At 48.8% G+C, this 16,919-nt stretch overlaps 1 protein-coding gene across 1 annotated transcript in view; it reads right to left on the reverse strand.

Annotated features, from left to right (window-relative positions):
* NT5M (5',3'-nucleotidase, mitochondrial) overlaps positions 1 to 16,238 on the reverse strand; it is a 40,535-nt gene extending 24,297 nt beyond the window's left edge. The window contains exons 1-3 of the mRNA XM_032431749.1: positions 15,797 to 16,238; positions 12,480 to 12,580; positions 917 to 977 (exon numbers count right to left, since the gene is read on the reverse strand). Of these exons, the coding sequence (XP_032287640.1) occupies positions 917 to 977; positions 12,480 to 12,580; positions 15,797 to 16,066 (432 nt within the window). The 5' untranslated portion in view covers positions 16,067 to 16,238. The remainder of the gene's footprint in view (positions 1 to 916; positions 978 to 12,479; positions 12,581 to 15,796) is intronic.
* Positions 16,239 to 16,919: the final 681 nt, after the last annotated feature.

Genomic DNA, 16,919 nt, shown 5'->3' on the forward strand with positions numbered 1-16,919 from the left:
CCCAGGAGGGGCTGGAGAATGTCCACTTCTATCAAGTTGTTAACTTCCCTGAGTTTAGCTAAACTCCCGTAAAAAGTCACGGGGATAATGAGGGAATGGGGTGCGGGAGCACGTGATGACTCGGTGGCTGCCAAGCACCTCCCGTAACACTGCTGTTAACTACTCAGTAAGGGTGAGTCCCCATTCCATTTAACACACGCCAAAGGCATTTAATGTTGGCGGACTGTGTGCATTTTGTTTCTAATACGGAGTTGGAGAGGGAGAGATCATGTGAACACACTTGCCTAAAGGTCTGTGCCAAGCAAGCACCCCGCCCCCCCCGGGAGCAGGGGGGTAGTGGGGCCCCCAATCCCACCTTCCTGTACTGGCGAGGCTGCTCCCACTTCCCCTGAACCCACCTCCTGTGCAAATGCCCACCTCCTGGGCAACACACCTTTCCCATGGGTTTAGCCACCACAGGTTCCCAATTTCCAGAAAAACCTCAGTTTTAAGTAATTCTATTTTCAATGAAGATGAGGACACGAGTGTGTGGCGAAGCGCAATGTAACCGTTTCACTTTTGTAAGACTTTTGCATAAATACATTCACGCACCCTAATGTTTGGGTTTGGGTTGCCTCCAGCACCTCACCCTTCACAAATGATGTCTCACTACCATGGGGGTGGTCACCTTCCAGAGAACCTGGCCTTCTCACCAGGCTCCCTGCAGAGAATGTGCTGGAATGTCAGACTGGTGCTAGCAAAGGTCTTTGGGAGGGACGGACGGGAGAAGGGGCAGCAACGAGACCACCCCAGCTGCTGAAGGCCTCGCTGTGAGGGTCTGCACCCCTCCCCCGGGGTGTGCTGAGCGCTAGCACCCCTTACCTGTGACACGTGGGGTCAAGATGAGAGGAGGCTGCAAGCAGGCTGCACATCTTACCTTCTCGTAGGGACAGTACTTGTACATCTTTGTGGGGCTCGTGCAGATGAAGACATCAGTGCTATGAGAAAGAGGAAGGACAGTCAGCCTGAGCCCCACGCCCACGCAGCCTTTGTCACTCTTGCCCCCCTGCTCTGCGGGCGTCAGGCCCTCCCAGGTCTGCCCCTATCACCTGGAAACGGGAAAACCCACCGCCCCACACTGCTCTCCCAGCCAGACACATCCCGTCCCCCAGCCCTGAGCAGCCACGTGTGACCTCTCCTCTGGCCCAGTGACCCGCTCAGGGATGGGCATCCATGGATGGCAATTCTGCATGGCCGGAGCCCAGAGCTTGGCTGGGCGAAGCACCTGCCCTCTCTGGAATCTGAACAGGGAAATACTGAGAGAAAGAAGCATTAGCAATGAGAGAAGCACTAAAGGGGTACAGGGCAAGTCACTTGAGGGAGAATCAGGGCCTCACACAATGCAAAGCAAAGAACCCCATGAGGGAGAGTCTTCTGGTAAAGTGTGTCCGCCAAGCCCTCTGGCAGAAGGGGGAGGGGGAGGAGCCCCCTCTTCTCGGCCAGGCTAAGCTCCCTCAAAACGGACAAGGGCTCTGCTGAGGATCGCCCTCTCCCACAGTCTGGTTCTTCTGCGCTGGTGAGAGCGGGGGAGCTGACCTCAAGGGCCTTGTCCCCACAGCCCAGGGGCCCCAGACCCTCCCCAACAGAGCCATCTGGTCCCGAACATCCGCAGAAAGCCACCATCTACCGCTTTGCGGACTGAGCCTATGGAAGACTAGATTTTCCGGGCTCCTTTGCTCTTTGGCAAATTAGTCCCGAGAGTCCTGCCGACGTCAGACTGCCAGGTCCCTCGGAAGAGAGCACGTGCCTTCTCGTTACCTCTCGGCACGGCCTCTCCAACCTCACTGTCCCCTCCCACGGGCAGGGCCGTCCCCTAGGTCCTCAGCCTCTCCTCCATGTTCTCTCGCCTCCTGCCCGCACTGAAAGCTGGCCTCACGCGGGGAAGCCGCCTCCCCTGTGTGTTTCCCTCACACCCCACCTGCTTCAGAGACACAGGCGAGGAGGGTCTTCATCGCCCTCCCTTGTCACTTCCAGACCATTCCTCCTGTTAGAGTGGGTGGTTAGTTAGGTCCTTTTCATCTTAAATTCATAACCCCAACCCCAAGGCAGTGGTGCAGTTACCAGGCAGCCTGTCCCCAGGGCCCTGGCGGGTACTAGTCTCCAGGACAGCCGCCACACACCACCCCTGTGTCCTCCAACTTCTTGGCTCTGAGACTCCCTGGCTTCTCATCATGGAATCTAGAACCACGCCTGTGTCTGAACTTCTTCTCCCTTTCAGTTCCACGGGAGGAATGGGCATCCCTCCTTACTCTCAAGGTGAGCCCTTCATTTGTGCGCAGGATTCCATCCCCTGATCTTCACAAGGAGGAAATGGGCTGCCACATTCCCTTTTCCGGGATTGAGCTTCCCGACAACTCAAACTTGTGCTCTCTCTCATCTTAAAACATACATATACACACACACGACCTTGACCTCACACCCGCTCCTGTGCCGTCCCTTCTCTCAGCTCCCAAGACATCCCAAGCGGCCTGTACCTGTTGACCCCACAGCCTCACCTCCTGTGTGTGCTTCGATCCACCCTGATCTGGAGTCCGTGCCGTCCACTACCCAGAAAGTGCCTGTTGTCACCAAGGACCCTCATGTCACCATAGCCAATGCACACGCCCCCTCTTTCTTTGGCTCACCAGCACCCAGGTAGCCCTGCCCTCCTCTGTGAGAGCTCCTGGTCCTGGCACACCTGCCCGTCGTCGGCCACCCCAGGCATAATCTCCCAGCCGCCCTGGTGATTCTGACCCTCAGGGGCTCTTCTTCTGCACTCCCTGCTCAGCGATGTCATCAAGGGCTTTATGCACCATCTTCATGCTGGTGCCCCCAACTTTACCTTCACCATCCAGCTCCGTCCCCCGAGTGCCAGGCTCACGTCCTTAACAGCCTACTGAATATCTCTGCGTGGACATCTCACCAACACTCGTTTTTTCCAAAATGGCACACATGGTTCTCCCCACTCGCCAAACCTGTTCCTTCCCCAGTTGATGACACTATTATATAGATCTAGCTGCTCAAGCAAAAAACCTAAAGATCACCCCTTTTCCTACCCTTTCCCCTTCCCCAAGATCCATCCCCCATGGGTTCTTCCTCCAAGGTGTGTTTCATTCCATCAACTTTCTTCCGTGGTCGCCACGCCGATCTCAAGCATTGCCACCTCTCATGGTTCTTCAACTTCCAATTCTGCCCCCCGCCGAGGCTTTCTCCACCCAGCATCCAGACTGATTTTTCTTTTTGAGATTTTATTTTTATTTATTTGAAGGAGAGAGAGACCACACGAGCGGGGAGAGGGGCAGAGGGAAAGGCAGAGGGAGGGAGAATCTGAAGCCGACTCAGCGCTGAGCACAGAGTCTGATGCAGGGCTCGATCTCACAACCCTGACACCATGACCTGAGCCGAAACCAAGAATCAGATGCTCAACCGACTGCACCACCCAGGTGCCCCTGGACTGATTATTTTTATTTATTTATTTATTTTATTTTTTTTTTTTTAAAGATTTTTATTTATTTATTTGAGAGAGAGAGAATGAGAGAGAGCACATGAGAGGGGGGAGGGTCAGAGGGAGAAGCGGACTCCCTGCCGAGCAGGGAGCCCGATGTGGGACTCGATCCAGGGACTCCAGGATCATGACCTGAGCCGAAGGCAGTCGCTTAACCAACTGAGCCACCCAGGCGCCCTGGACTGATTATTTTTAAACAGCTTCATTGAGGTATGACTGACACGCAATAAACTACACAGGTATATGATAAGTTACATGTGAAACACAGATCTCCACAATCAAGATAATAAATAACCCCCTAAAGTTTCCTGGCACCCTCCTGTCATCTCTCCACCTGCCCCTCCTTGTCCCTACCCCACCCCTGGGCCCCAGGCAACCACTGATCTGCTTTCTGTCACCACAGATTAGACTGTATTTTCTAGAATTTTATATAAATGGAAACACAGAATATGTACTCTTTTTCTTCTGGCTTCTTCCATCCAGTAAAGGTATTTCTGGGACTCAGTCATGTTATTAAATGTATCCATAGTTGGTTGTTTTTGTTTTGTTTTGTTTTGTTTTTGAGTGGGCTGATTTTTTAAAAAACAACTTTATGGAGATATAATTCCTAAACCATTACAGCTGCCCATTTTCAGTTTGTAATCCAATGAATGTTGCTACATTTACAGACTTTGACAACAATCACCAGAACATTTTCATGCCCCCAAAAGGAACCTTGTGTCCATTAGCAATTACTCTGCATTCTGCCCTTGGCCTTAGGAAACCATCAACCTACTCCCTATCTCTGTGGATTTGCCTGTTCTGGATATTTCACATACATATAATACACGGTCTTTTGTTACTGGCCTCCTTCATTTAGGAAAACATTTCCAAGGGTCACCTGCATTGTAGAATGTACCCGGGCTTCACGCCTTTGAATTGCTGAGTATTATTCCATTGGATGTGGATGGATGGACCTCATTTGTTCATGCATGTATCAGCTGACGGACATGTGGGCTGTTTTCACCTTTTGGCTATTATGAACAACGCTGCTAGGAACATTCATGCACAAGTTTTTGTGTGGATGTGTGTTTTCATGTCTCTCAAGTATACTCCCAGGAGTGCTACTGCTGGGTCATATGGTAACTCCATATTTACTATTTGGACGAAATGTTTTCCCAAGTGCTTTCCACAGCAGCCGCATCATTTTCCAGTCCCACCAGCAGTGATAAGGGGTCCAAATGCTCTCCATCCTCAGTAACACGATTGTCCTTTTTTTATTATTATTATTATAGTCATTCTAGTGGGTGTGAAGTGGTATCTCATTGTGGTTTTGATTTGCATTTCATTATGGACTACTGACATTGGGGCAAAATTTCATGCATTCATTGGCCATTTGTGTATATTTTTTGGAGAAATCCCTGTCCAAACTTATCACTCCAAGCCCATGTTTTTAAAACTTAAGTTAAATCACATCATTCAGTCTTCAATCATCTGCCAGTGGACCATCCCTCCTGTCCCCGCCATGCTCACTGAATTCTACCCATACTTGTCTCCTTCAAAATGTCACTCAAATAAGCAAATCCTTGCCCATATCAGGACCTCTGCCCTCTGACTTCTTACTAACTAGTTCATTCTTAACATTAAGCTCTGAAGTCACATGTCATCTCCTCCCCATCTGAAGTAGCCCTTTCCCCAGTTAGTCTCAAACACATTGGCTATTTCCTTCACCAAGCTTACTGCAAGCTAAAATTAGTTTTCTTTTTACTTGTCATCCTCCCTACCATAACGAAAACCCCTCAAGACCCAGACCTTAGGCTAGGTGTCTTATTTACAAATATATGCCCAGTGCTAGCACAGTGCCAGGCACATAGTAAGTGACACAAAATATATCTGTCTAGTGGGTGAATGAATACATCGCCTCCTGTGCCAGGCTCCTCAACTGTAGGTAGGTTGACAACACTGACTCCATCTTGTTCATGTCCACGCAATGACCTCCCTTGGGGGTACGTGTTCCAGGCCCCTGGCGGATTAATGTATGCCCGGCCCGGAATCCGGGAGGGCTTGTTCTGATCTCCCCTAAAGTTGCTTAGGTAACTAGTAGAGATAATATAGTTTCTTCCCCCCTCTTTCGGCACACAGATGACACTATGAGGTCTGTTAAGTGTTAGACCCTTTGACCTCACCATAGTGCCCTCCGTACATCCCCTTGACCTATAAAATCTATGGCTTAAGATTGGAACTTTGCACAGAATAGCTGGGCAGCTCTGGATCCTCACCCGTCTGAGCCCCCTGTCAGTGTTACCCTGAATAAAACTGAGTAAACTGTAGGGAGTCCCCGGTCTCAAAGTACTTTCTCAGGGCGCCTGGGTGGCTCAGTCAGTTAAGTGTATACCTTCGGCTCTAGTCATGATCCCAGGGTCCTGGGATCGAGTCCCGAGTCGGGTTCCCTGCTCCACGGGTAGTCTGCTTCTCCCTCTGCCCCTCCTCCTACTCGTTCTCCCAATCTCTCTCTCTCAAATAAATAAATAAAATCCTTTTTTTAGAAAAAAGTACCTTCTCAGTTTGGAGGATGCTGTATTATCCCCCCTTCAACTTCTAACAATAGGTGTTGAAAGTCATGTTTATTAAACACAGGTGTAAGCACATCTAAACTTATCCTTCTAGATGAGTGGTGTTAAGTCGTCCCCCTAGGATGTCAAATACTTGTTTTGGCAAATACCGCTACTTCTTAATAATTGCTTAAGAGCTATACATAAAATAACAACTATGGGGAAAAGATCTATATGAGCTAAAACTCAAGCAAAAACACCAAAATGTAAGAAAGTGGTGGTTTCAAACGACGAGATTATAAATGATTTTTTTATCCTATATTTTAATTTTCCAAAATTAACCATAAGCTCTATTTTTTTTAAAGATTTTATTTATTTGACAGAGAGAGACACAGTGAGAGAGGGAACACAAGCAGGGGGAGTGGGAGAGGGAGAAGCAGAGAGCCCGATGCGGGGCTCGATCCCAGGACCCTGGGACCACGACCTGAGCCAAGGCAGACGCTTAACGACTGAGCCACCCAGGCACCCCCTCATAAGCTCTATTTTCTTTAAAAGCAAACATTTTTCTCCCTTAGGGAAGCCAATTACAGTCCCATCAGAAAGTACTCATTGCTTTAGACATCATGAGTTCCTTTTATTCAACATATATTAAAATCCATCATATTCTAAGCATTAGGGAGATTCAGATAGGACTCATTTATTTGCTAACATTGGCTCCAAATCAGTTTTGGCTTTTTTTTTTTTTTTAACACCAAATGCCCCTTTCAAGGATAAATCAGGTTGATGGAGGGCATTTTATATGAAATATACTATGCTACTTATTATGGGGGAATGTCTGCATAAAGGATAGTATCTAAGTATCTATCACTAAGTATCTATCAAGTTTAAATGCAAAGAACAGACTGGAGGTTGCCAGAGAAGTTGGGGGGGTGGAGAATGGGTGAAATAGACAAAGAGGATTAAGAGTACAATTATTGTGGGGCACCTGGGTGGCTCAGACGGTTAAGCATCTGACTCGGTTTCCGCTCAGGTTACGATCTCAGGGTCATGGCCTCAGGGTCATGAGATCGAGCCCCTGCATCAGACTCTGCGCTCAGTGGGGAGTCTGCTTGGGAATTCTCTCCCTCTGCCCCTTCCCCTACTCCTGCGCACGCACTTTCTCTTTCTCCCCCAAATAAATAAATAATCTTTAAAATAAAAGAGTACACTTATCGTAATGAGCCTGAGTAATGTATACAATCTTTGAATCATTAAATGGCCCACCTGAAACGAACATAACACGTATGTTAATTATACCTCAATAAAAACTATTTTTCAATGCACACGGCTTTGACTCAGCTAGCCCACTATTATACAGAAATACTTGGCACATGTACATCCACACTCACTGCAGCCCTGATATACAGGAAGAAATGAGAACCACTTAAATGTCTCTGTGGAAATCGTTACATACATGATGGTATATGGCGTACAATAAAATACTATGTGGCAGTTAAAAGAATAAGATAGTTCAATAGTGTTGTTATGGAAAGATAGCGAACACATATTATATTGCTAAGTAGAAAAGAAAAAGCAGTAGCATAATATAGAGGACTACAATCCTACTTTATAAGCAACAACTATGATGTGAATGTTTCTTCAGCAGATGGCTGAGCGCGTACCATGCACCAGGCAGCACGCTAGGGACCGGGACAATCCCTGAACTCAGGGAGCTGACATTTGACAGAGGAAGGGACAAACACAGACACACAACTTCAGCTTAGCCGGGGGAATGCGCCAGAATGACTAGCTGGGGACAGTGGCCTCTACTGCAATAGCAGGATGGCCTCTTTGAGAAGGTGACACGCAAAGTGCTCGGAGTTGAAGGATTAAAAACAATGTGGCCAGGGGCGCCTGGGTGGCTCAGTCGGTTAAGCATCTGCCTTCGGCTCAGGTCATGATCCCAGCGCCCTGGGATCGAGCCCCACATCGGGCTCCCTGCTCTGCGGGAAGCCTGCTTCTCGCTCTCCCTCTGCCTGCCGCTCTGCCTACTTGTGCTCTCTCTCTGTCAAATAAATAAATAAAATCTTAAAAAACAACAACAACAACAATGTGTCCACGCCAAGTACTCGAGGAGAAACACTACAAGAGGATTTGCTAGGAACAAAGGCTGTAAGATCAGAAACAAGCTTGGCCTGGAACAGGGGAAAAGAGGTCAGAGGGTAGCACGGCTGGGTCGCAGACCACCTCACAAGCCTGGCTGAGTTAGGGTTTTATCTGAGTGCAAAAAGAAGCCAAGGGAGAGTTTTAAGAGGGGACCCACATCAGCAGAATTTGGTTTAGAGATACCGCTCTGGCTGCCAGGTAGAACAGATACGTTGCAAACCTATAGACAAACATGTATGCAAGTGCATTTGAGAAGGTCTGGAGGTGCGCACCCCAAATTGTTCACTAGGACAGGAAGAGTGGGATTGAGGGAGATGTACACGGGGAGAGAGGGACAAAATGGGCAAGTCACATTTTTTTCACGTGTGCTCCCACCGTTTGAGTGTTTCGTAAGAAAATACTCAGGTATTACTGAATAAAGGGCAGTCGCCCCTGAAGATATTCCAAGGAGGCTCTTTGGGCCGTGATGTGAGGCCCAGGATGGTACACCCGCCTGCCCAGGGCTCCCAGAGCCAGGACACAGCCTGCCAGGGAGGCGGTTTTAGGACAGCGGGCAGATAAGGTGTTTGCTCACTCTTCCCCTCCTACCGGAAACCCCTTTGCCTTCTCCGCCCGGCAGATTCCTTTCCACGTCTCAGCATAACAGCTGTGTCACTGCCTGCCCTGGGGAGTAGCCCTGCCTGTCTCTATCCGTACATCTACCACATCACTTTCAGAACTCTGTTCTAGTCATTTGTTTCCTGGTGAACTTCTCCAAGGCCAGAACCGTCTTTTAATTACTTCTGTATCTGCAGCACCTGGTATCAGGGCCTCACCCATAGCAGGTGCCTGACAAATATTCCTTCAGGAACATTTTAAATCTTGGCCGCTGTCTACTTCAGCACCACACACAAAGCTAGCCACTTCGCTACGGACTAGACCCCGTCTCTGTCCACACTTTGGGCATTGACTGACCTTGGGAATCTACCCCGTTAAGAGCCAAAATGGAGGTGACAGACCTGTGGTATGGTCTAGACTTGCATTTTCACAGAAGTGTTCACAGGGAAGCTGTGGGAAAGAGTGCTCTGGACTAGAATACATATGAAGAAAAGCCGCATCCTCTGCTACCCCAGTGAAGAGGCACGATGCATATTAGCAAACCTGAAGCCCTTCGAAGTCTTATGGTAAAGAAACCTCCTTAATCCAATGTCCCCCACACTGTTTTGGTTAAAGAACGCTTTTTTTGTTGCATACCTATTAAATCTTGCAGAATAATAACAACTGCGGCTAACGGTTACTGAGCACCTACTACGTGCCAGGCGCTATAGTGAGGCCTCTCTCATTCCCCTCATTTTACAGTTGAAGAAACTGAGACCCAGAAAGCTTAATAACTTGCCCAATGTTTGAGGATTAGATTCTGGAAAAGCCCGGGCTTGAGCCTGGGCCGTCTCATTCCAGTTAGGACATAACCTTAGCCACTATGCCATCTAGCACCCCAGGATACAGTTGGCTGAATGTGGTCCAGGAAACGCTGATCCAGACACAAACAGAGCTTTGAAAAGCTGCAATGCAAATACACATATGCTTTGCCTCTCTAGGCTCTTCCTGCAGATGCAAGAAGTTATGCAACAGTACTCCACTATCAATCAAGTTCAAATCATAAACCAGAATGAAATATACTACTCTGCACAACCTGAGTCCAGTCTAAAAATAAATTACCAAACGAGTCTATGATTCAACTCAAACTCTAAGCATTTTGTGTTCCTCTGATGCCCATTTACCAAGTCAGAACTTTGAACGCTGATGATTTTTGGAGGCCTTTATATGGCACAATAAAGACCGAATCGGACCTTATGTTTGATTGGTCTCTCAGGTTGGTAAATTCAATCAAAACTGTGACCAATAAAAGTATATACAGGCCTAGAAATAAATCCTAATATTGATGGTCAGTTGATGTTTGCCAAGAAAGCCAAGACAAGTCAATGGGCGGGGGGAGGGAGTCTTTTCAACAAATGGTACTGAGAAGTGGATTTCCGCATGCAAAAGAATGAGGTGGGACGCCTTCCTCACACCATATTCAAAAATTAACTCAAAATGGATCAAAGACCTAAATGTAAGAGCAAAAACTATAAAACTCATAGAAGAAAACATAGGAGCAAGTCTTTGTGACCTTGGATTAGGCAAACAACCCTTAGATACACACCAAAAACACAAATGACAAAAGAAAAAAAAAAAAACAGGAGCACCTGGGTGGCTCAGTCAGTTAAGGGTCTGCTTTCGGCTCAGGTCATGATCCCGGGGTCCTGGGATGGAGCCCTGTATCGGGCTCCCTGCTCAGTGGGGAGTCTGTTTCTCCCTCTCCCTCTGCCTCTGCTCATGCTCTCTCTCAAATAAATAAATAAAATCTTAAAAAAAAGAAAAGAAAAGAAAAAAGAAAAAAACAGATAAATTGAACTATATCCACATAAAAATTTTGGGTTTCAAAGGATACCATGAAGAGACTAAAACAACAATCCACAGAATGAGAGAATATATTTGCAAATCATATATCTGATAAGGGACTTATCATCTAAAATACGTAAAGAACTCTTTGTGTGCCTGGGTGGCTCATTTGGTTAAGTATCTGCCTTCAGCTCAGGTCATTATCCCAGGGTCCTGGAATGCAGTCCCTCATCAGGCTCCCTGCTCCGCAGAGAGTCAGCTTCTCCCTCTGCCCCTCCCCCACTCATTCTCTCTCTCTCTCTCTCTCTCTCTCTCTCTCTCTCTCTCTCTCTCTCCCTCTCAAATAAACAAAATCTTTTTAAAAAAATAAAACGAATAAAGAACTCTTAAAAACAGCAACAAAAAGATAAATAACCCAATTGAAAAAAATTAGCAAAAAAAGATAATTCTCCAAAAAACATAAACAAATGGCTAAAAACACACAAGAAGATGCTCAAATCATTAGCCATCAGAGAAATGCAAATCAAAACCATGATGAGATACCCCTTCACACCCACTAGGATGGCTAGAATAAAAAAGACTACAAGTGTTGGCAAGGGTGTGAAGTTGGAACCCTCATACATTGCTAATGAGAATGTCAGATGGTACTGTCGCTTTGGAAAACAGCTTGGCAGTCCCCAAAATGTTAAACATGGATTTACCACACGACCCAGTGATTCTGCTCCTAAGTATAGACAACCTATATGAAAACATACAACCAAAAAAAAACTACATGAGTGTTCACAGCAGTATTACTCTTAAAAAGCAGAAACAATCCAAGTGTCTACCAACTGATGAACAGATAAACAAAATGTGTCCTATCCATACAGAAGAATATTACTCAGCAATGAAAGGGAATGAAGTACTGACTTGTGCTACAAAGGAGATGACCCTGAAAACACAATGTTGCATAAAAGAAGCCAATCACAAAAGACCACATAATGTACTGTGTGAAATGCACATGAGATATACATGAAATATCCAGCACAGGCAAATCTACAGAGCCCTAAAGTAGACAGTGGCTGCCTAAGGCTGCAGGGGAAGGAGAGAGAAGGGGTAGTGACTGGTAACGGGTATAGGGTTTCTTTTGGGGCTGATGAAAGTCTTCGGAAATTGACTACGGTCATGAATGCACAACTCTGCTGCCGACATACTAAAAACCACTGAATTTTACACTTTAAATGGGTGTAGGGTATGTGAATCATATCTCAGTGCGGCTGTTGTTGTTTTTTAAGTCCTCAGGGAAGCACGTCATCTGTAACTGCTAATGGATTTTAGTGAATGGCTATGGAGCTGGGGCTTCAGCTCCCAGAAGCAGCCACTTCACTAGAGCAAAAGAGAAATAGCTCACACTGCTTCCACACCGAGTTTTCTTGTTAGGTCTCCTTTAGACCTCTTCGTACTCCTTCCTCGGTTCCTTTCCAGCGCTTACCACAATCTGTGATTATCTCTGCTTGTGAGATTCTTTGTTTAATGTCTACTCTGTGAGCTCCATGAGGGCAGGACCACGTTTGTTCATCTCTGTACCACTGTTGTCCAACAGCATCTAACGGTCGGTTCTCAGCTATTTGCTGATTAAATGCGCATCCAGCACCCAGTCCACCAGGTCCAATCAGACTCAATATTTTCTCCTGTTACCAGATCAAAACACCACACTGGTTTACAAGCTGAGACTGTTTCACTCAGGGTGTCACCAGGTTGAGTACCAAAGAAACAAGCACGGGCCTGTGCAGGGGTGAGGGGAGGCAGAGGGCGGGGAAGGGTAGGGGAGGCACTGGCAGGGGGACGGCACAGATGCTCAGGCGGGAAGACAAACTTACTTTTCTAGGTCGGCCATCTGCTTCACAGCTTCCACAGCCCCCGGCAGAGGCTCCAGGTCAAGAAAGAAATTTTCTGATTCCCATATGCTAATGGCCTTCTCCTAAGAAGACAAGAGAGAAGTGGGTGACTTCAGGGGACTCAGCACATTGCCTCATCACAGGGACGATGGCACAGCTGGGAAGAGCTGTTGACAAGAAGAGTGTGAGCCTTCCACGTTCCTCCCCCAATACACACACACATACCCAAGGTCATATCCTGGGGGGACTGGGGAATCACATGGAGCATGTGTGTGCTCCAGCCTCTCTCCAGGGGCTCTGACGTCTGCAAAGATCCAGTAGAGACCAGCTAAGGGGTCAGGAGCTATGGATCCCGAAGCCTGCTCTCCTTGAGGCATGGCTAGAGCCGTCTGGGACCAAAGGCAAGTCATCATGAATCACGCACTTGCTTGATTCTAATGTCCGGAGGCATCTCAGAGGCTCTGGGGGTGGACCTGGTCTTGCCATGGCACTAGAGTCCTTAAATTCAAGAGCTGGAGGAACTCAGGGATTCTTAAGAGCACTGCTGTGCCATGTGGGGTAAGGGGGGCCAGGGAGGGCAGGTGGAAGGCCAAATGAGCAGAACTCCAGGTTCCTCACCCGTATCAACTGGAACAGCTCTGGTATCTGTCTTATGCATTGGTATGTCATTAAGTACTTTGTTTAAAAAGTATTCTGCAGCTTTTAAAGTCTGAAAACCAAAAATCCAGACCCTCATTGTTCATATGAGAAAATCAAGGCTCTGAATGTGGAAGGGATTTACTCAATGCCACACAGCAAAAGAGTGGCATTACTGAGAGCTGAACACCATCTCCTGGCTCCGAGGCTACAAGGTTCTACCTTGTGTCACCGGCCTAAAATCAGTTTGCAGAATGCCACACTTTTCCAGGCCCAGGACAAGGGGAGGGGGGACAGACCGTGGCCTCCGAGGAACAGGAACCTGAATCCCACGTCTGCAGCAGGAGGTGTCTCTCCCAGGTCAGAACCCGCACACTCTAGAACAAGCACCACCACCATGTCCCACTTAGAGGTGGAGCACCCCGAGATCACACTGGCATTATTCTTGTGAACTATGTGGGCTGAAGCAAATGAGTACTGATAGCTAATATATGGTCTCTCTTGTTTCACCCTCATCTCCCACAAGGGGCAAGAATCGCTATCCCCAGTTTACTGATAAGGAAAGAGGCTTACAGAGGACTGTTTTCAAGGCCACTTATGGGTGATACTGTCAGAACTTGACTCAAGGCTTCTGACTCACCCAGAGGCAGTGGGGACGGGGGGAAAATGTACTTGACGGACGAGTAAGAGGTCCTGGCCCTGGCTGTGTGATCTTGGCCTCACCACCTTGCCTCAATAATCAGCATCCCGGCATCCCCTCCCTCCTTCCATCACTAACTTGGCTCTGAAACCCTGGTCAAGGCACTTCCCCTCTCTGGACTGAGTTCTTCAACTGTCCTAACAGTGTAGGATTCTAAGTCAGTTAAAATGAGCTTTGCCTTCCACCTCTGCCCTGATTACTTCTGCAAGCCCTATGAAGATCAAAGGGGTTACCAAGAGAGTGATATTTTGTAAAGCAGAAATGCTTACATAATCAAGGTGGGTTGGTTCATTGGTTGTTTTTACCTGTAGGTGCCGGGCCAGCTCAGCCAAGGGGAGACCCAGGGATGTCCTGCTGTGGGCTATGCTGGGGACACAGGGCATGTGTTCATCTATTAAAATCCTGTTTCCTGTAATGCTCCCAGAAGCAGAACTCAGCAGGTCACTCCCAGAACACTGCATCCTTAGTGTCCCAAGAGCTCCATTCCTTTGCCTAGTCCTTAGAAAATGGTAAAATTATCTCCTTAGATGTGGAGTCTGCACCTCTGTACAAAGGAGTTCAAAAGCCACTGTCCTTTTCAGAGTTGGGGGTGGGCTTTATTTCCTCACCCCAATACACTCCTGGGAGGAAATAAGGTGCCCAGACTGCCAATACTGTGCACTGTCTATAAATGAACAGCCACATAGAGCAGGGGAGTCTGTTACTGAGACCGCAAAAATTACTAGGATATTCTCTCCAGCTTGAAGTTGGTAATCAGGTATTAGAGCTCGGAGAAGTGAGCACACAGAACTCTGGGAAAGTCACCTTCTGAAGTGCACGGTGTTGACGAAGAGCCGTGGTGCTTGGTTTTCTTTCTAACACCTGCCTCTCAACAAACCAATTATTGTCAAGTTACTTTTTTAAGTCAAAAGAAATGTCACTTGTTAGAGCAGGACAGAGAAGAGGATTTTGGGGTGGGGAAAGCTAAATGTGCTTGGGAAGGCAGACAGACTTGGGTTGGAATCCTAGCTGAGCCCCTTACTAGCTATAGGACTTGGGACAAGTTTCCTCATCTGCATCATGAAGATAATAATGTCTACCTCACATGGGAGACAATGCAGTCAACCTGTGGATACAAAACAGCCTCGAATATCATCATCATCACACTTCTGGTGGTGACCTTGGGTCTCCAATCAAGAGATGCCAGAAAACATCAGCCTCTTTAAGTTTGTGCAAGGCAAAATCCCGTTCCTTTCCCGAAATAGTTTAAACTCACAAACTAAGCCATCTGTCTATAAACATGCCTGGATATTTCCCCTCCATCCATCCTGGACTCAGACAGCAAAGTACAGCGGGAGTCAGGGGGATGCGGTGGGCTCAGGTTCAGCAGGGCCACCAAAGCAAGGGGATAAACCAAGGAGTTGAACCCACCCCATCTTGACCACTGACTCATTTTGTGATGTCCAGAAAGTCACTCAACTTCTCTGGGCCTCAAATACTGGGAGCTATGCATTCATGGGAAAGGACAAAAAAGAACGGTAAAGACACTCATCAAATTCGTGAGGATGAAGAAATGGACATGTGACTGTGGCAGGGGTCAAAGAGGACTTTACTTGTAACGTTTATTTCATTTTAAAAAATTTCAAGACTTGCGGCCAAATGCACCAAAAATTAAAAAGTCAGCTAAAGATAGAGTTCGTATTTTACGCTTCATACTCTCCTGACTTTTGAGAAGCCTCGATGACGGCCAACAGTTCCTTCGCGCCGGGCTGCGCGGGGCGCGGCGCCGCCGGTCCTCCCCAGCATCCCCCCCCCCCGCCCCCGTTTTACGAGAGGACCACCCCGAGGCTCGGGGAGGTGACCCCCACCCAAGGTCACGCGGGCTCCCGGCCCAGGGCTGGGAAGGAGGGCCGCAGTCCCGCCAGGCTCGGGTGGGCTCGGGGCCCCGGAGCGGGAACGGGGCCCCGGGGCGGGGGATGCTCACGCTCAGGCCGGGCTGCAGGAGGCCGTACTGCTCGGACAACCAGAAGCCGCGCCGGTCCTCCAGCGCGATGAATGGCTGGTCGGGGAAGCGCGCGCGGAACTTCCTGAGGAAGCCGCCCTCGAAGTCGGCCAGCACGCCGTCCATGTCCACCAGCACCCGCAGGGCGCGGCCGCACTCCCGGCCCGCCGGCCAGCCCGCCCCCCAGCGCCGCCCCGCCGGGAACGCCGCGCCGCGGGGCCGCCGCGCACACCAGCCGCCAAGCCGGATCATGGCCCCTGGCGGTCGCTCGCCGCGGGCGCCGGGGCCTGGGCCGCGCCACCCCGCCGGACCGGGCCCGGAGACATGACAGCGGGGGCGCGGAGGGCGGCTTGGGGGAAAGAAACCCCTGCCGGCCGGGGCGCGCGAAGAGCGCGGGGAGCGCGGGGCGCTAGGCGCTCGGGGCGCGAGCGCGCAGGCTCTGGCCCCAGAGCGAGGCTGCGGCACGCGCCCCGGCGGAGGCGGGGCTCGGGGGGCGTGGCTTTGGGGACAGTCCACAGTCCCAGGCTCTCCACTCGCATCTTCTCCCAGGACCGCGGGTCTGGGCTCCCTCCTCCCAGTGCAGCAGCGAGATTGCAGGAGCCGTGCACGCTGATGGAGCGAGGCTGCGTCGCTGAGCACTTACCGTACGGGGCCGTGGGCAAACCTCGCAAGGTTCCTGCCATCCTGGAATTTACCTTTAAGAAGAGGAGACAGACAAGCGTACGAAACAGGCAAAAAAATTTTTTTCAGAGGGTGACAATAGTATGAAGGAACCAAAACAGGATGAGGTGCACTCGGAGAGCCTTCCTGCTTTATAGTGAACATCTGGGGAGAAGCTGATACTAGTAGGACAAATAAATACGTTGCAAACATCACAAACCCTTAATAAAACTGGTGATTTTCAAATAAATCTATAAACATATATTGTTTTGTACGTTGGTATTGATTGCTTTTTTTTTTTTTTTAACAGAAGGGGGAGAAAAGCAGGATGACGTGATGATGGAGAGGTGGGGAGACTCGCAAGGTGGTCAGGGAAGGCCTCTTGCAGGAGGGGATGCTGGAGCAGAGTCAGAAATGACGAGAATAGAGACCTAGTGGTCCAGAC

The sequence above is a fragment of the Phoca vitulina genome, unplaced genomic scaffold (genome assembly GCF_004348235.1).
Source record: "Phoca vitulina isolate PV1807 unplaced genomic scaffold, GSC_HSeal_1.0 scaffold47, whole genome shotgun sequence".
Lineage (NCBI taxonomy): Eukaryota > Metazoa > Chordata > Mammalia > Carnivora > Phocidae > Phoca > Phoca vitulina.